This window comes from Panthera pardus, unplaced genomic scaffold, assembly GCF_024362965.1.
Source record: "Panthera pardus isolate Hobbes unplaced genomic scaffold, ASM2436296v1 HiC_scaffold_24, whole genome shotgun sequence".
Taxonomy (NCBI): Eukaryota; Metazoa; Chordata; class Mammalia; order Carnivora; family Felidae; genus Panthera; species Panthera pardus.
The window spans coordinates 61,522,684-61,548,662 of NW_026526810.1; the positions used below are offsets into that span (position 1 = coordinate 61,522,684).

The 25,979-nt window shown below is 44.9% G+C and overlaps 1 protein-coding gene across 1 annotated transcript in view; it reads left to right on the forward strand.

Annotated features, from left to right (window-relative positions):
- The window catches only part of RYR3 (ryanodine receptor 3), a 524,284-nt gene that overhangs the window by 331,849 nt on the left and 166,456 nt on the right, over positions 1 to 25,979 (forward strand). Inside the window, exons 29-38 of the mRNA XM_053889214.1 lie at positions 35 to 210; positions 1,523 to 1,559; positions 3,271 to 3,434; positions 6,499 to 6,664; positions 11,888 to 11,974; positions 12,307 to 12,533; positions 14,477 to 15,272; positions 17,376 to 17,576; positions 23,035 to 23,137; positions 24,727 to 24,864. Coding sequence (XP_053745189.1) covers positions 35 to 210; positions 1,523 to 1,559; positions 3,271 to 3,434; positions 6,499 to 6,664; positions 11,888 to 11,974; positions 12,307 to 12,533; positions 14,477 to 15,272; positions 17,376 to 17,576; positions 23,035 to 23,137; positions 24,727 to 24,864 — 2,095 coding nt within the window. The remainder of the gene's footprint in view (positions 1 to 34; positions 211 to 1,522; positions 1,560 to 3,270; positions 3,435 to 6,498; positions 6,665 to 11,887; positions 11,975 to 12,306; positions 12,534 to 14,476; positions 15,273 to 17,375; positions 17,577 to 23,034; positions 23,138 to 24,726; positions 24,865 to 25,979) is intronic.

A 25,979-nucleotide genomic window follows, 5' to 3' on the forward strand; every position in this document is an offset into this window, starting at 1 on the left:
AGGTGTGTCAGGTAAGGACCCATGGTGTTTCCAGGTTGTGAGGATAGATGGCACTATGGACAGCCCTCCATGCCTCAAGGTGACCCACAAGACATTCGGCACACAGAATAGCAATGCCAACATGATCTACCTACGCCTGAGCATGCCCGTCGAATGCCACTCCTCCTTCAGCCACAGCCCCTGCTTGGACAGTGACGCATTCCAGAAAAGGTGAGGGCAAGGCCTCCCACTCTCAGAGGTGCTCATCGTGTGTGCTGTAAAGTTGGCTTTCCATTTTTCTGTTTCTTCTCTTTCTTTTTTTTTTTTTTTTAATGTTTACTTTTGAAGGAGACAGAGACAGGGCATGAACAGGGGAGGGGCCAAGAGAGGTAGACATAGAATCTGAAGTAGGCTCCAGGCTCTGAGCTGTCAGCACAGAGCCCTATACGGGGCTCAAACTCACGAACCATGAGATCACGACCTGAGCCAAAATTGGGTACTTAACCGACTGAGCCACCCAGGCGCCCTCTTTTTTTTTTTAATGTTTACTTATTTATTTTTGCAAGAGAGTGAGAGAGGAGGGGCAGGAGAGAGAGCAAAGAGAGAGGGAGAGAGAATTCCAAGCAGGCTCCATGGTCAGTGTGGAGCCCAATGTGAGGCTCGATCGCACAGCCATAGAATCATAACCTGAGCTGAAATCAAGAGTTGGCCACTTAACCAGCTGAGCCTCTCAGGTGTCCCCTATTTCATCCGGGTACAACTGGAACACGTGGGTAGGGTTCTCTCCACTTTCAGTCAGGTATGCATGTGTGTGTTTGTGCAGTGCATAATTAGAGGACCAGTCAAGCTAAACAGGGTCACATCCAGGGGAAAAGTTTGCACTCTTGCTGAGCCCTCTGGGTCCTTAGCCTCCTTGCAGCCTACAAATCCTATGTTTTTGGAATAGAAGGTGCATAAGAGGGTGCAATTGTTGCCTTTGTGAAATTAAAAGCTTCTCAAGGCAAATACTACTGTCTTTGTATAACTGTGGCCAGTGTCCAGCCCAGCAGCTATGTGACTTAGGAGTACTAAGACTTCTTCCCTCCTGATAAGGAATATATATGTTCCTTGCTGTATTTCTTTCTTTTAATGTCTGTTTCTAATCATCGATGTATGTCTGCCTATCTAGAGCTGTCTTGTCTGGGTTGCCTCTAGGGTTTCAGTATCTACCCAACTTTAAACAAGTACAGCTGCTTGAAAGAACAGGACAAGGTATTGAGAGGTATCCCTGCCTATGTTATTTCAGTCTCTTCAACCGCTCCCTAGCTCTCACTTACCATCTGGGCTGAGAGACAAGAGTAACAAGTCACAGTCCTGGCTTATGGTAGCAGATTACAAATGCACAAGTCCCAAGACCAGTTGGGATCACTCGTGTATAGAAAATAGTTTTCTAACCTTGCCTTCATCATTAAAGGTAGATTAATTGCCTGTCTGAATTGTGGAATTCTCTGTACAGCTGAATAACTAAAACATGGATTATCTCCTCCCCCTGCCCCCACCCCAGGAAACAGATGCAAGAAATACTCTCTCATACAACAACAGTAAGTAAATGTTCTCAATTATGGTTTTCATGATTCGATTCTTTGTTGTGCCTGGGAATATGCCCCTTACAGCAAAGATCTATCTAGAGATCCTCCTTAATTGCCAATTACTGTGCCTTTTAATATCCATCTTGATGCTTCCAGAACACAACTCCAACATTTCTCAAATGGGGAAAAGAAAGACAGTTGTTTAGTACAAAAGAGAAGCTCCACCTGGAGCTCTAATTGTGCATCATGGTGTACTTGTGCCCAGTTGCCACCAGGGACCAGTACTGCCTTTCTGATTGAAATGAACATGGGGGGGGGGGGGCTCCTTAATTTAATCCTCTTGTTTGCTCTTGTGTGTAAACTTCTGTGAATCAACTCTCCCATGTCTCTGAGCAGTGCCAGCAATAATGTTGAAAGCAATCAAGTGAGAAGTATGAGCAGGGAATGGTCCAGATGATGGAAACTGATGTTGGTCTCTTTTCTATATAGCTCGACAGTAGTCAGAAAGCAACACTTGATAATGTCTTTCTTTCTCTCATCCTTCTTTAGCACCTGACAAAAAACGTTTCTTTGCAAGAAATGCATGTCACCTCTTCTAAAAACTTTTTTTAATGTTTGTTTATTTTGGGGGGGAGAGAGAGACAGAATGTGAGTGGGGGAGAGGCAGAGAGAGGGAGACACAGAACGTGAAGCAGGCTCCAAGCTCTGAGCTGTCAGCACAGATCCTAACATGGGTCTCAAACTCACAAACTGCGAGATCATGACCTGAGCCAAAGTCGGATGCTTAGCCGACTAAGCCACCCAGGCACCCCCCATGGCATCCCTTCTATAAACTTATCCTGCAACCACAAGCTTGTAGGTTAACTATCATCAGGAAGTCACGGGAAGTGCAGGGTACTACACTGTGTGCATTGAGTCACCTTCCCACTTAATTCCCACGGCATCCCCACAAGAGGGACCATATTATGCACTCTGAAACACATAGAGGACAAATGGCTTGCCCAAGGCACACAGTTAATAGCTGCTGGCGGTGAGATTCAAGCCCCCGTTTGACTGGCTGACCCTTTTGTCTCCTAATCAAAAAAAAAAAAAAAAAAAAAAAAAATACAACAGGCTCCAAATAAAAGTAACTTCATTAAGAATAAATGTGTTCAATTTCACAAGGCACGTGATGAAGCAGTCACTTACCTCGTGGTTTAGCTAGTGTCATAGCGTGGTGTTTCAGATAGCGATGCCAGCCAATAACTGCTGTAATTCTCAATACTGCCTGTCGTTGAGCCTGATGGCCACACAGGGCGCCTTCGGCCACCATGTGAGCTGCTGCTTTTACAGCATCTTTTTTAAGACGTTCAAAACAACCACAAAAAATACTTTGGACGTCCCTGTGGAAGTGGAAAGGGCAGCAGAAGTTGTCAACTATTCTCTTCTGAGGGCAAGGGCAGTGCCCAGGAGAGGGTGAGGGTTCTGTGCTGGCCATTCTGAACGGCTGCCCCTGATAGGTTAAATGCTCGATTGTCTCCATGCTAAAGCACACACAAAAGGGAAAAATAGGGAAGGCAGATTCTCTAGTTAGCCTGTCGTAAGTCTGGAGTGTAGTGCAGTCCAGCTCTAGAGCAGTGTGTGCCTTTTAAGGAAGGAGGGCCACGTGGGCTCCTGCATTTGTTCTGTCATGTCTGGCCCCCCCACCAGGGGCCACTCACTCCCCTCTGTGGTCTCTCCCCAGCAGTGCTACTATGCAATCCGCATCTTCGCTGGACAGGACCCCTCCTGCGTCTGGGTCGGATGGGTCACTCCGGACTATCACTTGTACAGCGAAAAGTTTGACCTGAGTAAAAACTGCACAGTGACTGTTACTCTAGGGGATGAAAGAGGCCGGGTCCACGAAAGGTAAGGGGGCTTCCAAGTGGGCAGGGCCAGCCACCAGGCTCCTCACTCTCTCCCTGCAGCTGTCTTCTTTTCCCTTCCACCCAACACCCCAAAAGAAGGAAACATCCCAGTATCTATGAAAAAGGAAAAGTGAAGCACAGGCTTAAAATCCTTCACTAAATAGGCAGTACTATGGCAGAAGTGTATTAGTGAAAATGGAGGATAATTCCATCACGGTATCAAACATGACCCATGGAGGCACCTGCGTGGCTCAGTCGGTTAAGCGTCCGACTCTTGATTCTGGCTCGGGTCACAATTTCATAGTTGGTGAGTTCAAGCCCCGTGTTGGGATCTGCGCTGACAGTGCAAAGCCTGCTTGGGATTCTCTCCCTCCCCTCTCTCTTCTCTCTCTCTCTCTGCCCTTCCCTCACTCGCACATGCTCGTCTGCTTGCTTTCTCTCATTCCCTCAAAATAAATGAATAAACTTTAAAAAAAAAATGACCCAGGAGTAGGAGATACAAATGGACAGCTGGAAGTCTGTGCCCCCTCTCAAACACTTCTCTTCTGTGCGTTCTGGGCAAGCCCCAATTTCGGCAACATCAGAACAAGACAGAGAAAAACCTCTGGGTGCTTGAAAGAAGTCAATTCAGAAGAAATACAAAGATGCACCACATCACATAGCAACTGATAGACTCAGAACTCCTCATCCTAAGAATGTGAAGTGTCTGAAAACATAAAGAACATAAAAGAGATACAGCAAGTTCACGAACAATAACGTAAAGATCTTTTGGGAAAGCAGGTTTTAGGTACACTCAGGCCTTCCCCCTGGTCCATTGAGGGGGGAGAGGAGGGTTGAGGGTTGATTGCCACCAGGGAAAGAATCTCCAGCCAGCAGTGCCCCAGAGGTGACCCAGGAGACCATGCCTTACTTCCACCCAAGTGAGACTTAATAGAGTCTTTGCCAAACAGACATGTTTAGAGATATAATAGGTTGTTTTGCAAGCTGACCTTTATCCTTACCAAGTCAGGAACATTTTGCAGGCAGTGTTCTTTAGATGCTACCGGGTCATCAAACACTGGTGACCAGAAAGGTCACTTATAATCACTGTATCGTGCAGGACCATTGTGGGTAGGTGGTTAAGAGCACAGACTCTGGAAGCAAACTGCCTGGGTTTTAAACTGAGTTCCAGGACGTCCTGGGCCATTTAGCCTTCCAGGGCCTCAACTTCCTCACCTATAAAATGAGGATAATAGTTTCAGTCTCATGGAGTGATAGGAGGATTAAATGAGGAAATAACTGGAAAAATGCCTAAAACAATGTCTTGACCCAGGGACTGAATAAACACATTACATTACTACTATTACTAAATGTCCTTTATACATTACAAGACCCAGAATAGACGCTACAAACAGCATCCAATATCTTGTTGGGTTGGTAAGGAAAGCACTTGAAAGCAGTTGACTGAAGTCAGAAGACTTTGCTCTTGAGCCAGGAGAACAAAAAGCTGACGTGTCCATCCCAACTGGGTTTATTACTCAAGTTTGCTGATGGTGCCACACCAGACAGATGACTTCACTTATCTGAGCCTCAGTGACAACATTTATTTTGAAAAGTGACTCGTTAGCATCTGGAACAAGACCCAGTAGATAGTTGGTGCTCAGTAATTCTTAGTTTTTTGTCTTGCACAATAAGAAGTAAATACAGGAACAATGTCTGATGTTTTGAGGAATTTCAAATTTGGCCCCTTTAAAATATGACCGAAGCATGTCACTTCACGTTCCCACCACTTCAGTATGTTAGCAATGGACTTCTGCAGTAGGCATCAATGTACTTGGGACTCTAATCACTGAACGGCAGTAATAGCATGGCTTAAGTTTAACCTGTATGGAAATCTCGCTGTGGCTGTCACTTGTTGGAAGGGGCAGTTTGCACTGGCTCTGCCTGAGGGTCATTCACACTGAGAAACTGGCCCCACTGGTCCCCCAAAGGAGAGGGAGTAGGAGAGGAGGTGAGCGTATGTTGACAAAGGGGATTTCTGGTCTCAGGGGAGGAAATTATATACTTCTAGAGCTGGAAAGAACCTTGGAGAATTCTAATCAAAGCTTTAACTTCCCAGGGTCAAATCAGGTTGACCCTAGGTGTTTAAAGGGACTGCATTAAAGCAACAGGTAGAGAGTCATGCTCTTGTTTAGCCTGAGAAAAAGCACTTTATGGTACTTCAAACAACTGATTCCTCAGGCATTGTACATCAGGGCTGGGCTTAGTAGAAGGAGACCAAATCATCTGTCTCTTGCCCACAGCCACGTTGACGGGCTCTGAGAATCACCTCTGCCACTAATTTCTCCAAAGCCTACCCAGGATTTGAAATCTCTTAATTAAGGAGTCAGGCTTTGGAGCCTTAGTGCCTTTCTTTGGTTATTACTATTGGCTTTTGAATGTAAATGCCTATGATGGAGTCTACACGGTGGGGGTAGGTAGACAGCCAGCTAAGAAAGGCATCCAAGCTGGTAGTTGGTGAAGACTTCAGGGAGAAGAACTCTAGGGTAGGGCCAGGTTGTGTAGGTCAAGGACGTAGTTGGGCATCAGACCACTTGTGACCTAGTTTGCAAGCAAGCCTGAGTCTGCCATCCTAAGGAATGCGTGCCTGAGTTTTCAAGTGCGTTACAGCCTTTTTCACTGACACTGCAGAGTTTTGTTTGTGCCTCTTATACCAAATCCCTGTATAAATCTTTCCGTGGTGGTCACCTTCCCTGTGCCCCCATCTCCGATCTCTGAGTTGGGAATACTACCATCCCCATGATCCATTTCAGAAAGGTGAATTGACGTTGAGCCGGGAGACAGTTACCAAAACATCGTGCTCTCTGGACCAAAGTATTCTGATAGGTTGCCACATCCTTAAATTGAGTGGTCATGTCTGAGAAAATTAGGATGAAGCTGGATGAATGTGTTTAAGGAAAAAAAAATTGCTGGGTGCTGACTGGAAAACTTCTTTGGAAGGTTTCTGGGGCATTTCGTTCCTGAGCCTTGATTGCACACTGCCCCAGTCCAGATTCTGTGCTTTTTCCTCTCTCTCTGGTTTCCAGCGTGAAACGCAGCAACTGCTACATGGTCTGGGGCGGGGATATTGTGGCCACTTCGCAAAGATCAAGCCGGAGCAACGTGGACCTGGAGATCGGCTGCCTCGTGGATCTGGCGATGGGCATGTTGTCTTTCTCAGCCAATGGGAGAGAGCTCGGTACCTGCTATCAGGTAAGGGTGGCTCTGTGGCCAAGACAGCAGCATCCCCAGCCTGCGTGCTTGTGGCTCTGCTCCTCGTTCTTCTCCATCAGCATCCCGACCACAGCAGATGGGGTTGAGGAGCCCACGTGGTTCACAAGCCATCGAGGGAAAGAAACAAGAACAAAATGGCTTGGTTTTCTACAGAGGGGAAAATAGGGGAAAGTATTGTTCTTTATTGGTTGATCAGATGTCCTGGTCATCTTTCTACAAGCTAAGAAGGATTTTCTTTGGTGATGGTCTCTAAAAGGGTATTCATCTATTCCATGAACATTTCTTGTGCAACTTTTATGTTACCTGTGCTCTATAAGATGCAAAATCTGAAAGGGGAGCAGAGATACTCCTTGCTTTAGGAAACTTCTGTGCTCAAAATACAGACTCCTAAAAACAGACTCGTTTGCCAAGGTGTATTCCTTTTGCAAAAAGGCTATTCTCATTCCTTATGAATTCCTTACAGGATCTTTTAAAACTGCATTTATATGAGTAATGTGTTTCTCTGCTTCATTGACTGTAAGCTCTGATAGAACTATGGGGAAAACCCTCAGTTACACACAAGTAGATTTACCTGTCATTAACAAGAAGCCCTATCTCTCTTAAGCAGGATCTTCATCCTTGATGGCCAGGTAAGCTTGGGAAATGCCACATATCATATCCTGCTTCTGACATTGGCAATGAACATTTGTGCAGGACAACTTGAAAAAATACTTCAGAAAGAAACCTGTCTAACCAGGCATTTCTCATATTACATAACCAAAAGCATTTTTGGCTTGTTTTGTTTTACTTTAACATACATAGTAGTTTTCTAGAAGTCTGGAGTTCTACAAAGCATATCTGGAAAAGGCTAACTTCAGGCGTTAAATTTCTCTGTTAAACCTATTTGATACTCCAAGGTAGAATAGAGATGTGTGGACAAAGAGTGTCATCTGAGTTCAGAGAAGGAAGAGCTTCTCTCCATTGAGAGTGGTCAGAGAAATATTCGTTTCAGAGAAACCTTGATTTAAAGAATGGCACAGGAGATATCCTTATGGAGATAGGGAATCATAAGGTACGTTTTAGGAACAATGGCCACCATAGTGTGGGCCTCTGCGGTTATTGGGGAGAAATTCATTTGGAGCTACTTTTTTTTTTTTTTTTGGGGGGGGGGGGGAGAAATTCATTTGGAAAAACCGGGAGGTATTGATAGGAATTGAGGAGCTTTTGAAGGTTTCTGACCAGAACAGTAACATGCACAGTGTTTAAGGACCTTTAGCTAACTACAGCAGATGAAAAGCATCCCACTACTGTGTAAATGGCTAAAACCCCAGATTCCACAGTCAGCCCCATGTTATAGCCTCCAGGCTGGAAAGCCTCTTGGCAGCCATTTGTCTGCCTTGTGCTTGAAGAGATGGCATCTGGCGGGGAGAGACGGAGTAGCCCCAAGTCTGAATTGTTTGGTGGCCAAGAACGGATGGACCAAACCCTTTCTGGGTTTGGTGGGATCTGCCACCTCCCCTTCTGCATCTCCTGCAATGCATGCCAGTCTGTGTGCCTCCCTGTCCTCCTGGGAAAAAGTAAGAACATCACTCGACAGCCTGGCTGGGCAGCCGGAGGGACCTGTCTTTCCAGCAAGAGGCCTTTGCAAAACCAGGCTTTGAGGCAGAAAGTAACCTATTATTCTTCCGGTGCTTTCTCATGATTCCACTCCCCACTCCCCAGCCCCCTGAGAAAATGCTTATATACATTACTGCCGTCCTTCAGAATCCATTAGCTTTTTCCCATTAACTTTTGAAATGAGTTTGACTGAAGGGTCCTCCCTGAGCTGCAGAGAGCTCTAAAGCATCTAATAACTCTGAAGGCTAGTCGGGCTTCGGCAGTCCCTAAATAAATAAATAAACAGCCCCTGGCCTTCACAGCAGCAGTGACTTGCCTGCCTCTGGGAAGAGCCCATAAGGCAGGAGGAAATGTCACAACAGACAACAGGACGCCGTGGCTGTTGGTATCCTGACTTGCCCAGTAGTTCCTAGGTCACTTTGGGCTGGTCCGTTGTCTTCTCCCAGCTGCGCGCTGGCACCAACCCACCTCCTGAGATGCCTTCCTCCACTCCGTGCGTACGAATCCTGATTTCCCTGCTCAGTGGCCCCAGTCCTGCGTCCCGCCCAGAGGCATGTTGTCGTGAATGGGATGGTGCCAGGGCTCAGCACAGGAGCCCTCAGGTGTCTCACACCCGGCCAACCCCTTTTTCATTCCAGACAAGACACCAGCGTGTCCAGCCATGCATCTGGTCTCCCGGCAGTGGGATGATTATTATTCTGCAGCCATAGCCATTTTCATTTTTCAATTATCTCAAGAGGAACAGGGCAGCAATATTTATATACTGGCTTTCTATTCAGAAAGGACCAGTGACCAAAATAATGAGAGGAGGATTCTCTCAGACCATGTTTCTAGACTTCCCCGTTAAATACTGCTGTGCAGTTTGAAAATCTCTTTCTGCCGCACTTAATTTACGTAATCATGGGAGAAATGAGAAATAAAATGTATGTTCAAGAGATACTCGGTTATTGCCACCCCAGCCACACTGCTCTGAGAACAGAGTCAGCTACAAGACTCAGATTTACGAGAGGGGTTAGCTTTCAATTCAGGCCAGTTCCTATGCCCTGACCTTCACACGTGATCAGAAATAAAATGTCTATTATTGCAAGGATAAAAGAGATCAGCCAGAGATAAAAGGTACCTTAAATAGAAAAAAGGTTCATGGCACTCCACGGCAGCCTCAAATCTGGGCTCACTGCTCCTAACATTAGAATGGAAGCTCCCCTTGGGGCGCCTGGGTAGCTCAGTCGGTTAAGCGTCTGACTTCGGCTCAGATCATGATCTCACGGTCTGTGGGTTCGAGCCCTGCATCGGGCTCTGTGCTGACAGCTCAGAGCCTGGAGCCCGCTTCGGATTCTGTGTCTCCTCTCTCTCTGCCCCTCCCCTGCTCATGCTATGTCTCTCTCTGTCTCAAAAATAAATTTAAAAAAAAAATGGAAGCTCCCCATCCAGAATGTCACCTCCTAGAGGACAGAGGCCATCTGTCATGCCTGTTGCTGTCCCCGTGCTTGACATAGGACCTGGCACCTAGTAAGTGCTTGCTAAGTTTTTGTTATCAAACCGACCAACTTGGCTGCGAAGCCACTGTTTCAGTTTTTTAATTGCTTCTTAACAAGTGACCGCAGAATTAATAGCTTAAAACCACATACATTTATTATTTCCCAGTTCTGTAAGTTTGGGTTCTCTGCTCAGGTTCTCACAAGGCCAAAGTCAAGGCATGAGCTGGGCTGAGCTGCCTCTGTCTGGAGGCTGTGGGAGGAATCCACTCTAAGCTCATTCAGGTTGTCATCAGGATCCATTGTGGTTATAGGCCAAGGTTCTGAGGTCCGTTCTTCTTTGCTTTCTTTTCTCCTTCCCTCCCCTTCCTTCCCAGAGGTGTCCATATTCCTTCTCACGTGGCCTCTTCCATCTTCAATGCCGACAAGGCATGTCCTATCCTTGTTGGCAGAATTTAGGTGCTTGTGTTTGTAGGTTTCAGGGTCCCTTTCTTGATGGCTGCATCCAGGGGCACTCCCAGTCCCATGAACCCCCCTGAAATCTCCTGTCATGTAGCCTTTCACAGGCTCTGTTACACCATGGTAGCTTCTTTCTCCAACACCAGGTAGAGAACCTTCTCTCCAGTCTACCGGAACACAGTCTTACAAAACGTAACCAAATCAAGGGAGTAGCAATCTCTACACCCTTATGCTATATTCTATTTGTTAGAAACAAGATACAGGTTCTGGGGACGGGATTGTAGGAGAGAGTGTCTCCCTGGGGGCCACCTTAGAGTGTGTCCAGGATACTCAACATTCCCTAACTGCAAGAGAGTTGCAAGAATTTCCTAATGTCTGAATTTACTTAAAGGCAAAGGACTTTAGTTGATAGAATTAAAGTCACCTTTCTGTTTCCATGGTCTCCAAGTCTCATCAGTGGTCCTACATCAGGGGTGTCTGGGTGGCTCAGTCGGTTGACCATCCTACTCTTGATTTCTACTCAGGTCATGATCTCACAGTTGTGAAATTGATCCATGCTGAGAGTAGAGCCTGCTTGGGATTCTCTCTCTCTCTCTCTCTCTCTCTCTCTCTCTCTCTCTCTCTCTCAACAAATAAACATTTTTTAAAAAGCTCATCAACATGGGCAGATGATAAGTGGAGCCCCTACTGTCATAAATAAATTCACACACTTCATCTAAGTGGCAGCTGGAAGACAGTGAATCCTACACTATTTAAGGTGAGCTCTAGAGTCATAAAGAGAAGGGGGTTACAGAGAAGTCCAGAGGAACCAAGAAAAAGGAGAGGTTCTAAGAAAAGGAGATAGGTTCTGGAAGCAGCCTCTTTATGTTATCTCAAGGAAGCCCTTGCCTATAAAACAGCAGTTCTCATCTGGGGGTGCTTTTCCCTCATGGGACATCTGGCAATCAACAGAGACTTTTTTAGTTGTCATGACTATGCTGGGGGTGGAGAGTAGTACTGACATGTGGGTGGAGGCCAGGGATGCTGCTATCTGTCCTACAACACACAGGACAGCCCTACAACAAAGAGTTACCCACCCAGCCGAAAGAGTCAGTAGTGCCAAGGTTGAAAAGCCCTGTCCTATGACGCCCTTTGGGCTTGCCTCCCCAAAGTCCTTTTTGCCTTCAGAAATAACACTGAAGTCCTTGCACCACCCTCAGTGATGACTTCCTGAGGGCAGGAGTGACGAATGATGGTGCCACCTGCATGCCAGGTGTCTCCCTGCTCTATGACGAGCCAGGAATCACATCATTCCGTGAATAAAAGCAGGCATTACCCTTGGTGGTATGTTAATAGCTCCCCACGTGTGACTGTCCTGAGTACTGGAGGAAGATTTTGGCTACTGTTATCAGTGAGAGAAAATGAAAGACTGTGGGATTGTTCAGCCCCAAGTCGCGGTGGGGGGGGGGGGGGCGCGGAGGGGGGGGGCGGGGGGCAGGAATAAGGTGGAGAGCAGTGACTGCACTCCCAGAAGCACCAGGTCTCAGAATTTCTGAGGAGTAGAGAATGACCCGCCAGGGAGTTGTCCTGTTTCAGCTAGGGTTAGAATGAGGGTGTTGATGAATGCACCCAATGACTTAGCCATCTGTGATTTTATAATTCTGAGCAAACCTCCATTTGTTTTGGTTTCCAGGTGGAGCCCAATACCAAAGTGTTTCCAGCAGTCTTCCTGCAGCCCACGAGCACTTCATTGTTTCAGTTTGAACTTGGGAAGCTGAAGGTATTGGTCAGCCTCCTCATCCAATGGCTATGATAAAAGAAGGCAGCATTGACCATTAGGGGAAAATTTTCTAAGCCCCAGAAAACAAGGGAATCCATTCTCACCCAGGCCCTGTACTGGGTGCTGAAAGAATTACTTAATGTTAATATAACCCATCATGCAAGGTTTTAATTAAGGCTGGCAAAGCCTTAAAGGTCTCCGGATTGATTTGTCTCTCTTTAGTTCATACTCACCATATTGGTTATCGTGGGCCATGTTGCATTATCCAGCAACTGAGCATCTCTGTAGTACACCTGTCTTTCCCTTTGAATGCCTTTTCTGCCTTGCCCCAGAATGCGATGCCCTTGTCGGCGGCCATATTTAAGAGTGAAGAGAAGAACCCAGTTCCGCAGTGTCCACCTCGGCTGGACGTCCAAACCATCCAGCCCGTGCTCTGGAGCCGCATGCCCAGCAGCTTCCTGAAGGTGGAGACGGAACGGGTGAGCGAGCGCCATGGCTGGGTGGTGCAGTGCCTGGAGCCCCTGCAGATGATGGCACTCCACATCCCTGAGGAGAACAGGTAGTAGAGGGACCCACAGAGGAGGGGGCAGGCCTGGGAGGCAGGCAGGAGAAGGGGAGGAGCAGCATCCCCCTTGGCCAGGGGCCCTGCTCTCTTCCCAAAAACCTCAGTGTCTCTTTTCCTTCCTCACTTACATTATTCACTTAGAAACAGCAGAATATCCACTACGATATGCCTCCCACAGGGCCTTCTCTCTGAGTGTCCGAAGTCAGGAGTGTTTCTATCCCTTTAATTAAAAGGTGTAACGTGACCCTGAAATATATGTCATTAATGACAAGAAGGGAGAAAATGAGGCATGCCTAGTTTGCCTAGAGAACCAAGAATGGGCTCCTGGGCTCCTCTTGGTAAGAAGTACTCCTGGATTATGGCCTGGGTTTAATCCCAGCACTATCACTTTCTAGCCTTGTGGCCTTGGGTAAATGACTCCTATAACTTACCTGTGTTTCCTCATGATACATAAAATACATGACCGCCCAGAGGACTGCAGGGAGAAATAAATGGAATTGTGTAGGTGAATCTACACTGGCATAGTTTCTTTTTTTTTTTTTTTTAATTTTTTTTTTAACATTTATTTATTTTTGAGACAGAGACAGAGCATGAACGGGGGAGGGGCAGAGAGAGAGGGAGACACAGAATCGGAAGCAGGCTCCAGGCTCTGAGCCATCGGCCCAGAGCCCGACGTGGGGCTCGAACTCACGGACCGTGAGATCGTGACCTGAGCTGAAGTCGGACGTTTAACCGACTGAGCCACCCAGGCGCCCCTACACTAGCATAGTTTCTATATGTAGAAAGAAAGAAATTTTATCGTTAGCCTATTATCACCCCTTGATCTGTTGGACTAAAAACATACAGTAATGGGGGAGCAGGGGGAAGGATTTGATAGCTGCACAGCTCCCATTTAGGTATTCTGCTGGGTCATGGACAGCGGCAAGACAGGCTGGTATAGGGAAGGAGCAAGAAACAAATAGGAGTCCAGCCAGGTATGCCAATTGCAAAGGATCCTCAGATCCATGGTGAGGAGCAAGACAAAACAGAAAATCTAAGCAAGGATCAGAGGCTGTGCCCTGAGCCACCCCCCCCCCCAAAAAAATGAGGGAGCAAGACAGACTTGTAAATGGGCTTCTAAAGTCAGGAAGGAGAAAGTGAATTGATTTTGCCAACTGAACTCAAATTGGAAAGTGTTTTCTCTCAGGACAAGAGTGCAGGTGTGTTTGTTTTCAGGGGAGGGAAGGCCCTGTGGATGACGGTAGATTTGGAGATTATACAGATGATGTGGGTGGTGGATTGACAGAGGGCTTCGGCTACATTTTTTTTTTTTCTGATTTTTTTTAATGTTTATTCATTCTTGAAAGACAGAGACAGAGCACAAGCGGGTGTGGGACAGAGAGAGAGGGAGACACAGAATCCAAACCAGGCTCCAGGCTCTGAACTGTCAGCACAGAGCCCAGCGAGGGGCTCAAACTTATGAACCGTGAGATCATGACCTGAGCCAAAGTCAGACGCTTAACTAACTGAGCCACCCAGGTGCCCCTTCAGCTATGCCTGAGGCTCTTGTATTGGGGAGCAGAGGATCCCCTTCTACCCACAAATAAGAGGACCAAGTCACCTCTGTCACACACCTGAATGTTTTTCAGTTTTCCATTTGGGAGGGTTTTCCTTAATAAGGAGCACTTTCATATTTGGGAATCCATGTCTTTAAGTCTTTCAGACTTTTGAGACTCGTTGAGTTAGGGAGGATTATCAGGAACTGGGATAAGGACCAGAACTGAGAGAGGAATGATAACCTGTATGGGAGGAGGGGGCAGAGGCTCCTTCATCCTTCTATGCCCTCTGCCCTCATTGAGTTGGGTGCAATCCCTGGGGATTCAAAGAGAAGAACTCTGCTGAGCTCTGGCGTATTCTTTTCCAACCGTGGAGTGGTTGATGGCTTGTCCTATCCGCAGGTGTGTGGATGTCCTGGAGCTCTGTGAGCAGGAGGACCTGATGCAGTTCCATTACCACACGCTGCGACTCTACAGTGCAGTGTGCGCCCTGGGAAACAGCCGCGTGGCCTACGCCCTATGCGGCCACGTGGATCTCTCCCAGCTGTTCTACGCCATTGACAACAAGTACCTCCCTGGCCTCCTTCGTTCTGGTTTCTATGACCTGCTCATCAGCATCCATCTGGCCAATGCTAAGGAGAGGAAGCTAATGATGAAGAATGAGTACATCATCCCCATCACCAGCACCACCAGAAAAATCCGCCTGTATCCAGATGAGTCCAAGAGGCACGGGCTGCCTGGGGTGGGCCTGAGAACGTGCCTCAAGCCAGGGTTCAGGTTCTCCACCCCTTGCTTTGTCGTGACCAGTGAGGAGCACCAGAAGCAGAGCCCTGAGATCCCCTTGGAGATTCTCAAGACGAAGGCACTGAGCATGCTGACGGAGGCAGTGCAGCACAGCGGGGCTCACATCCGGGACCCTGTCGGTGGGTCTGTAGAGTTCCAGTTTGTGCCTGTGCTGAAACTCATCGGGACCCTGCTGGTCATGGGGGTGTTTGATGACGATGACGTCAGGCAGATCCTCCTCCTGATCGATCCCTCTGTGTTTGGGGAGCACAGTGGGGAGACTGAGAACAGAGCAGAGAAGGAGGAAGTGACCCAGGTGGAAGAGAAGGCAGTGGAGGCCGGAGAAAAGGCCGGCAAGGAGGCTCCAGTCAAAGGCTTACTGCAGACCCGACTGCCAGAGTCCGTCAAGCTGCAGGTAACTCAGGGCAGCAAAGATCCTGTCTTTGCAAAGTGTAGGGGGAGGGTGACAGTGCAGCCTGGAGCTAAGGCTGGGACTGAGGGTGCTGGCCTAAACCTGGAGTGTAGTGGAAATACAGATAGAGAGCATTCACTGCTCATGATTTTCTCTGGCATGAAATGTACTCCCAAAGTCAAGAGAAAAGTGCTAACCCTTATCAATAAGGCACGTGCCTTAGAATTGTTTTTACGGAACTAGTGATGGATTGGCCCTCATCTTACCTCTTACCCTTTGGGACTAAATGGCTGCTCTTTGAGCCCCTGTCGGGAAAGGAGGAGGAAGAGCCTTTGGCTGTGGAAAAGACCACACTGGTTCATACGGTGGCCATGCTCATCACTTGGGCTCATTTGTTGCCATGTACTGATCACCAAGCCTGTGTAGACGTGCTGTCCTGGCATGCAAACAAACTGCCGTCTGAGCTGAGGAGAAGAGGCATGCTCGCTTCGAGCTGCCCCCTTGGCATCACCTAGGAAGCCGCAACGTTTCCTAAGACATAGTCTTACCAGAGGGAAGCTGGCAGCAGCGATACGCTGAAGATGATAACTATTGTCTTCTGGGCACTGAGAAAAGAGAAATGAAAGTGGACAGAGCAGTACAGTCTGTTCCACAAAGTCAGCCTGGCTCGGGCATCCCTCGACCACATAGCAGCTCTACAGGCTTGCCAAGTCAGTAGCCTCCCAAAGCCTTCGCTTCACAATATGTAAAATGTGGATGATAATTGAATAAAACGTAATATTCACTTTTATCATTAAAATACGGTATGAAATATATTTTATCATAAACTGTGTTAGAATCTCCAAATGAAGCTCTCTTACCTAATGTGGTGGGATTGGTAGCTGTCAGTTCATCAAAATGTTGTATGTAGAGGAGATACGTAACAAATTTTACATAGATACCTTAAACATTTTTATTAAAACATGAATGTGCTCTTCGGATGTGGAGCTGAGACTTTTTCTTCCATGTGAGTCCCTGCTTGGCATGTAGAGTCCTTTCTTTTGCATAAATGACACCTGTCACATACAGTGTGATGTGCCTGATGGCCAGTTTTGGGGGTATCTTGAAGATAGACTGGATTTAGAGGTAATTGGAAAGCAACCTGAGTGCAGAACACTTGTAGATTTTAATGATTTTCCCCCAATTTTTTGTAGTTGTCTAACTCACACCCAACTTTGAGTATTTTTTTTAAAAAAACAACTAGCCTTTTGCGAATGTTCCCTAGTCTTTCAATTTAGTTTTCCTATTTCATTGGCACATACAGCTTCTAATCAGATGTGATAACTGTAATCACAAGTGTGATGGGCATGTGCTCTGGGTCCTAGGTCACCTGCAGATACGCCAGAGACTAGCCTGCTAGGTAAGAGCACACCAGGGGCATTATTGTCTCTGCCCAGACAGACTGGAGAGTGTCTGTTAGTCATGCAAGGGGTTACGTGGAGATGGGTTCGTAGAACTTATGCCTGAATACAAGTATCGGGAACACACTGAGGTTTGAAGGAACAGGTCTGGCAAGTGGCTAACACAGAGCCGGGTGATTAGAGCTCAATAAGTTCTGGCTGCTGTTTTTCTTATTAGCGAAAAGTGCAAGTAGTGATAAGATCAGGACTAGTAACAGTCCGAAAGAACTGGTGGCAGACAAAGCAGTTCCAACAAACAAACAAGAAAGAAAGAGAGGGGAACAGAAGTCTCTGGTTCCCATCATCTGGAGCCAGAAGATGTCAGGAAGGAACCAGAGCTCTCCCGTGCAGTTGAGTGCTGGTTTCCATGGGGAGCTTAGAGCCAGGGAAGAATTCTCTTAGGAATGCCGTTCTCACACGGGCAGGTTTATTCTCTTTGGGGAGCTCGTTTTCCTGTTGTTCTCCTGTCCTTAGGATAAAGGGCTGGTGGCTGGGTTCAAACTGACTTGGATCCAAGTAACGGCTCTGTGGTCACTGTGTGACATTGGGCAAGTCACTTAGAGCGCCTAAGTCTTAGTGTTAGCCTCTGTAAAATGGGGATACTAGCTGCTTCACCAATGTCTATGAAGTGTTGTTAAATGAGCATAAATATACGCTCTGGTTGCAGATGTGTGAGCTCCTCAGCTATCTCTGTGACTGTGAGCTGCAGCATCGAGTGGAGGCCATTGTGGCATTTGGCGACATTTATGTCTCTAAGCTCCAGGCAAATCAGAAGTTCCGCTACAACGAGCTCATGCAGGCCTTGAACATGTCTGCAGCCCTGACTGCCCGGAAAACCAGGGAGTTCCGCTCACCCCCCCAGGAGCAGGTGAGAAACTCTTCCTGAGCCTCCATGCCAGTGGGGTGAACTTGAACCTTACAGAGCAGGGCCCGTGAAACCTTTATGTGCCTGGGGCACCCGTGAGAGGTGTGGGCCATTCAGTGACCCAGCACAGTGCCAGGGGACAGGCCTGGTCTGATGCTAATGGCAGCGAGGAGTATCTGCCAATCATCTCAGATGGGAAAATAACCCATCCAGAAGTGCACATGGGGCGGGGCTTCCTCTCCTCCCTTGCTTGCTCCTACCGGTGCCCTGTCACTGAGTCAAAGACCAGATCACTGTCACGACCCAGCTTCCACACCAGCAAGGATCCACCATTAGAAGAATGTTTGTCCACTCCTTGCAGAAGTCACTCCTTTGTATTAGAGATCAAGAGAGCATGGTCGACGTTTCCTGACTTACAAGAGCAGGTGCACAGGCTTCCTTGGCTAAGTGCCCGAAGCCCCTTACCCTGTGACCAAGACCCTCACAAAGCCTCCCAGCCCCCAGAAGCGAGGAAAACAGGACTGGGCAAGTGAGGTCCCTTCTGTGAGGGATTGTCTTCATTTTTTGTACAGTACCCCCACCTTGCAGTCAGCCTTGCCCATATGGGAAGACTGCTTTGAAAAGACTCAAAATCCCGGTGAGTAACTGGCAGATAGGGGCGGGACACCTTGCAGAACATAGTTGGCATTTGTCCCCCTGTTCCCATGTACATCCTGCAGGCAGCTTGGCCACAGCTCCCTAAGTGTTCAAAACAGACAATCTTTCAGTGAAGAAATTTGCTTTCTGTCTCTGAAACCAGATCTTTGCATCTTCTCTATATTTAATAAGCAGTCTATCCATAAACTGTTGTCAGGTATAATTACCACCATTTGATATTAATGGTACAACTTGGTCCAATTACTTTCCTAACCTATTTGGTAGAACATAGATATTTATATTGACTTAAAAGTGAACCACATATCTTGGCTTTTAAAAGATTCACTTGAATGATGCTGGCCTTGTAAAGACTAGGCAAAGTTTATCATCGCTTTCCTGGAGGCAAACTGAGAAGGCCCTTTGAATTGATGGGAGGAGGTAATTCATACCATACTGAGGGAAGCGCAGTGAGCCTGGATTACTCTTAAAGGCTTTCCAAATGTTGTCAGGCTGCTTTTGGACTGGCAACCTGTGCAAACATTTCCCAATTCATTGGGCAGATGCTGACTCCTATTTGTGAATAATGGGCAGGAAGAACAATGTGATGCATGGCTCCTTTTCTGGCTCCCCCTTCTCTCGCTGTGTGGCCTTAGGCAATTGCCTTTCTGTGTCTCCCTTGCTTCAGCTGCAAAATGAGGATGTTTGTATGTCCCTCCCTCCCTTCTAGGGAGGACCCCAGGAGATAATTTTTTAGATTGCTTAGTGGGATACTGTCATATGGTAAACATTCTGTAAGTGGAATCATTAGTTTCAGTGTTGGAAGGTTCTTTTGCCTTCTGCCAGTGACCTGGTGAGTAGAATTTATGTATGTTTTCTGAGACATCTGCTTAACCTAGCTAGACCTGCACTGTTTATCTAACACTGTCCTCATGGACACAGCTACTGATCCTATCCTGGCTCCTGGAAGGGCCATGCTGGCTCCTACCTCACCTGCTACCTCCTTACCTTCTCTTCTGCTGTCCCCAGGGCCTGCTATCACTTCCTCCTTTAGCCCTCCCAGTACTCCTCTGGGCAATCATTTCAGACTGGTTTCAGATGGAACTTGAGAAATTCTTCCCTAATGTGTTAGACTAAATGATTCTTGAGCGGATATTAGAATCACCAGAAAGGCTTAATAAAACAGACTGGTGATCTGGGGCTTCTAATTCAGTAGCTGTAGTGTGAGGCCCAGTAATTTTTACTTTTAGCAAGTTTCCAGGTAATACTGATGATGTTGGTCTAGGAATGAAATGAAAGAAAAGACACTAATTCCTATCAAATTCAGCTGTCTCACCTACCACCCCTCACAGAATGTTCATTTCTAGAAGGAACCGACCAATAGAGCTCTCTAAATAATTCGAAATTGAGTATGGACAAAGGAGGATTCAGATCAATTTCAGGGGATAGCAATGCAAAATCACGTGGAAAATTGGGTGTATAAGAATTAGAATTTTAAAACAATGATGCGATTATCTCATCCTTCTGTAACCTTTGAGGAGAAAGTAAAGGTTTTCAGCCTTGTATCTATATAAGATCAGAGATATGAAAAAAACATATACTTGGGGGATGTAACCAAGTACAAAAGTAGGTAAAACTAAGATTAGTCCAGTGGTCATTGGCATATTAGCCAGGCACAGTCAGTAAGCCTTTGACTTTAAAAAGGGCATCATTGGGGCGCCTGGGTGGCTCAGTCGGTTGAGTGGCCGACTTTGGCTCAGGTCATGATCTCGTGGTCCGTGAGTTCGAGCCCCGCGTCGGTCTCTGTGCTGACAGCTCAGAGCCTGGAGCCTGTTTCAGATTCTGTGTCTCCCTCTCTCTGACCCTCCCCTGTTCATGCTCTGTCTCTCCCTGTCTCAAAAATAAATAAAACGTTAAATAAATAAATAAATAAATAAATAAATAAATAAAATAAAATAAAAAGGGCATCATTGGGGTACCTGGGTAGCTCATTTGGTTAGGCTACCAACTCTTGATTTTTCCTCAGGTCATGGTCTCGTGGTTCCTGAGTTTGAGCCCCACCACACTGGGCTTTGCACTGACAGTATGGAACCTGCTTGGGCTTGGGAGTCTCTGTGTCTCTCTCTCTGTCTCTGTCTCTCTCTCCCTCCCTCCCTCTCTCTCTCCCTCCCTCCCTCTCTCTCCCCTCCTCCCTCTCCCCTTCTGCCCCTCCTTGCCTCTCTCTCAAAATGAGTAAACTTAAAAGATAAACAGGCAAGTAGTAGGTAGGTAAAAAAGGCATCATTAAAGGGTATGCCCTGTGCAGCAGAAAGTTCAGCTCACTCCACTTTTTTTTTTAATGTTTATTTTTGAGAGAGAGAGTGTAAGCAGAGGAGGGGCAGAGAGAGAGGGAGATCCAGAATCTGAAGCAGGCTCCAGGGTCTGACCTGTATACACAGAGCCCAATGTGGGGCTCGAACTCAGAACAGTGAGATCATGACCTGAGCCAAAGTCAGACAGGAAACTGACTGAGCCACCTAGGTGCCCCACTCCTCTTTTGGTTTTCTGACCTGCTGGCTGGTGGGCCACTGCTTCCCAAGTATTCCACCTACGGCAAGATCTTTCAGCAAAGAATTCAATTTTCTGACTCTGAAACTAGATCCTCAGATCTTGTTTTTATTTCATAAACAACCTATCAATCTATGTTGATGTAACTACCATAATTTAACATTGGGGAACAACCACAAAAATTACTTTCCTAACCTATTTTATGGATATTATTTTATTACAGGCAACACTTCCACCAACTTCCAAAAAAACTGTTTGCAGTAGAAGCTTTAAATAAGCGTCTTCCTACCAACATTAAACACGGTTTTTCCGTGGTTTAATAAAAGAGATGGTGACGTTTTTTAATGTAGAAATTCTAAACAGAAGGAGAAAGTATCTTTACCTGGTGTTCAGGTTACGCTGCCTGAGGCGAGCAAAGTGGAGAACATCACCCCTAGTTATTGTTTCAGTCCCTCCCAATATTCACTGCCTTGGGGTCGTGGGTCTTTGGAAAGAATTGAGACATCCTGGAATCTGACCAGGAAATGAATGACCACATCCTTACCAACTTTTCATTAATCTCTGATAGCATTTCTTTGAATTGTTAATCCTGCCGAGCACATACTAATGCTGACTTTGCCAGCAACAACAGAAATAGCACATTTTCTCATACTGTGTCACAATGAGTATCATACCTTGAAATATCATTTACTTCATCACTACTTCAAGATCACAGTGGATATGAGACTGCCACTAGATCTTTTTGTCCAATAGGTTAATAAACAAGTACATGTTACTATATCACAGATTTCTTTTTTATGGTTTTTGATAACTAAATTTCAATATAATGGTTTCTGTATGTAATTTTCTATATTTTATGTTACGTATTCAAAATACTAATTTAAGCAGTAATCAGGTGGGTTTTAACAGACCGTCAGAGTGGTCCATGGCATTAAAACAGTTAAGACTCCCTGAGACAAAACTAAAGGAAAAGATGAGTGTTTAACTACCTTTTAAAACCTGCATGTCAAAAAAAAAATTTTTTTTGTAGGTAAAGTTAAAACCTCACTAAAACCTGGGAAATATATTTAGAGAACATGTTACAAAGAGTTAATAGTCTAGGGATGTGCAAAATACTGATTAATTTTTTATTGTTTATTCAGTTTTGAGGGACAGTGATAGAGTGTGAGCACAGGAGGGGCAGAGAGAGAGGGAGATACAGAATCTGAAGCAGGCTTCAGGATCTGAGCTGTCAGCACAGAGCCTGACGCTGGGCTTAAACTCACAAACCGTGAGATCATGATCTGAGCCAAAGTCAGCGGCTTACCGGACTAAGCCACCCAGACACCTCCTGATTAATTTTTAAAAAGAAAATTACCCAACAGAAAAAGGGAGAAAGAACATGAATGGGAAATTTATAAAATACTGCAATGAAAATGGTTCTTATGTGTGGAAAAACAAAATTCAACCTCACCAATTAAATGCAAATTAAAGCAACAGGGATGTGACATTTTTTACCCATTAAATTGGAAAATATTTGAAAATGTGTTAACTCTCATTACTGTAATGGAGATGGCAAAGTAATACACACTCTTGAATAAATTTGGTTAAAATGCAAATTGTTGTAAGCCTTCTGGAGGGTGATTTGGCAATTCCTATCGAAAGCCGTTAAAATGTGCAAACCTTTTGATCCAGTCATGTTGCTTCTAGGAGTTTATCCTTAAAAAAAAAAAAAAAAAAAAAAAAAAAAAAAAAAAAAAAGATCAGAGATGTGAACAAAAATTAGTTATAAGGAAATTCCAACAAACTTTATTTATTTATTTATAAGAACAAAAAAATGGAAACAATTTAAATATTTCTTAACATGTGATTAATTTTACACCAATTGCTATTCATCTTATGATGAAATGCAGTGTACCTGTTAACAATCAATAAAAAAAGAAAATGCTCAAGATAAATTGTTAAGTGGGAAATCTGACCTCAGAAATGTTTATCTAGAGTATGCATGCTCTCAGTCTATATACATAAAGCCTGGAAGTTATGAACTAAGTATCATTAAATATGGTTATCTTTGGGTAGTGGGATCACAGTAAGTTTTCTTTAGGTATTTCCAAATTTTGTGCAGTTAATAAATTACCATTATAATCAGAGAAAAGGTGAAAGCTACTTTTAAACATGGTCATCTTTACAAAAAAGTTTGAGGTAGATAAAATTTGCAAAGAATGTTAGGTGTCTAAGGCAGGATCTGAGTTCTTTGGCCAACACCGAGAACCACTTACCCATTCTTCTTTGTCCCTCAAAGATCAACATGCTTCTTAACTTTCAACTGGGAGAGAATTGCCCCTGCCCAGAAGAGATCCGAGAGGAGCTATATGACTTCCATGAGGACCTTCTCATTCACTGTGGTGAGCTTCTGAGATGAAAGCTTTATCAAAGACAAGTCTGTTCCCTATTCCTTCATTAGAAGCTAGTGGGGGTTAGGAAGACAGTTTTGTATTTAAAAGTGCGGTTGACCCTTTTTTAATATTATTTTTGCTTCCCTTCCCTTATGTTCATCTGTTTTGTATCTTAAATTCCACATGTGAGTGAAGTCATATGATGTTTGTCTTCCTCTGACTAATTTTGCTTAGCATAATGCCCTCTAGTTCCATCCGCGTTGTTGCAAATGGCAAGATTTCATTCTTTTTGATTGTTGAGTAATAGGGGTTTGAGCTATGTGAGTCCATTTGTAATGCGGGATTTTGTTTCCATAAATAGAGTGCAGTACTTGAAGTGTATTTTCTCTTCCTTATGATTTTCTTAATAATATTTTCTTTCTGTGGTTTAATTTATTATAAGAATATATGATACATATCACATTTAAAAATGCGTGTTAGTTGACTGTTTATGTTATCAGTAAGGCTTCCCATCAGGAGTATGCTATTCATAGTTAAGTTGTAGAGGGTCAGAGTTATATGTGGATTTTCTACTGTGTGGGTGAATGGTGCCCCTAACCCCTGCATTGTTCGAGGGTTAACTGTACAATTCTAACTGCTCAAGAAATGATTCTGCCTGGACTACTGGGGTCAGAGAAGATACAGAAAATAATTCTGGCATATATGCCATATCCATATATGGTGGAAACTCCTTCTACCAAGAAGAAATTTTGTTGAAATAGAAGAGAGTGAACAGGGTCTCTGAAGAAGGAAAATAACTGATAACTTGTGTAAACTTCACCCAGTTTACTTAGATGGTTGGACTCTGCTCCCAGGTGAACCAAGATTCTGATCTCCTTTGCTTCTTATCTTTTGCAGTGATATAAATATGATAACGTATGCCCTTAACAATTCTAAACCACAGTCCCTACTTTAATACATAACTATTTTAAATAACAATTGTAAGCCTGCAGTCCCTCCTTTGATACGTAACTGCTGATTTTAAATTGTTCTCAGCATTTGTGCTGCTTGTACATGGATGGATTGAATAATATATGGAAAATAAGTGGCATTTGCATAGGAAATGACTCAATGTTAACTCTTTCTAGATGCTTTAGAGCCCTTTTAGGGTACAGGTTAGAATAAGTTAAATTTAGGGGCACCTGGGTAGCTCAGTCAATTAAAGCATCCAGCTAACTCTTGGTTTTGACTCAGGTCATAAACTCATGGTTCATGGGATTAAGCCCTGCATCAGTCTCCGTGCTGACAGCACAGAGCCAGCTTGTTCCTTCTCTCTCTCTCTCTCTCTCTCTCTCAAAATAAATAAATAAACTTCAAAAAAAAAAAAAAAGAGTTGATTTTAGGGTTTGAAATTACTTGGTGTTTTTCTATGTAAGGAATTATCTTTTTAAAATACTTTCCAAAAAGACATCCTGTAGGTAAATAATTATGGGAGGCTGCCTATAGCATCTTGAGAAAGTTCCAGAAGGGTAGGAAGCAGAGATTTATGTTCTTTCAATCTTACGGTGGTTATTTTTATGTACTGTTCAAGATTTTCACTCTGTTCTGTGACTTGATAGGTGTTCCCCTGGAGGAGGAAGAAGAGGAGGAGGAAGACACATCCTGGGCTGGGAAACTCCGTGCCTTGGTGTATAAAATCAAAGGCCCTCCCAAGCCTGCGAAGGAACAGCCAACAGAGGAGGAAGAGAGATGCCCTAGTAAGTGACCATGCCTTTCAATCCTCCTGACACAGTGCTCTTCTTTGACATAATGAAGAGAATTGGCTTTCTGACAAATGCTGTGTAAGAGGTGGACTGTCTAAGCTTCAAAGGAGACATCTGGGCATTCTTTTATAATTGGTGGTGGTTACTGTGTATTTGGAGCTATGCTTTTCTAATTTAAAGACCTTACTTTCAGAGCCTTTTGAAACCTGAGGGATCTGTTACTTTGGCTCTGCTCTTGTCTGTCTGCTTAAAAATGCCTATAAACAGATTTCTGTTCTTTCTTTTAGGTTTCCATGGTCTCCGTCCTTCAATCATTGTTGTTTCAATCATTTGCAATGTTTCCTTAGAATTGCAAATTGCCCCAGTGAGGAAAAATAATAATATGAGGGGAGTAAAGGAAATAGGATGTGGGCTTTGGGGGTTGTTTTGGGGGTTTTGGCAATGATTGTCATAATGTAGCATCCTAGAGGACTTTGACCTTCCATTTTTCAACAATCCCAAACCTTGTCCAAATTCATTTCTCTAAGCCTTACAGTAGATGTGACTCCTACCGTTGTGACTCATGTTGAAACAAGATTATAATTTGTTCTGTAGGGAAGTGTACTGTCCATAAACCATTAACGTTTTAAGAAGAAGACTGTGTATTATATATAATCAATATGCTCTTCCATCCAAAATTCTGCAAATATTTCATTTGTCTAAAGAAGAAGGAACTTCTGAGGTTTAACATAATTGCCTTTTATCTTGTTCCTATTCCTATCCATTTTAAGTTTATTTATTTATTTTGAGGGGGACAGAGAGCACAGGGGAGGGGCAGAGAGAGAATTCCAAGCAGGCTCTGTGCTGTCAGTGTAGAGCCCAATCCAGGGCTCAAACTCATGAACCATGAGATCATGACCTGAGCCAAAATCAAGAGTTGGATGCTTAACCGACTGAGCCACCCAGGCATCCCTATTCTTAACCATTTTAAAACATGCTTTCAAATCATAGACTAGAGCAATAGACTGTCAAGCTGTGATTGGTTTATCTGAGAACTCTACTTTGGGGTTCATACATCTTATTGCCCTTTCTATTGACCTTTCATCTTTGTCAGAATATCTCTGAAGGGA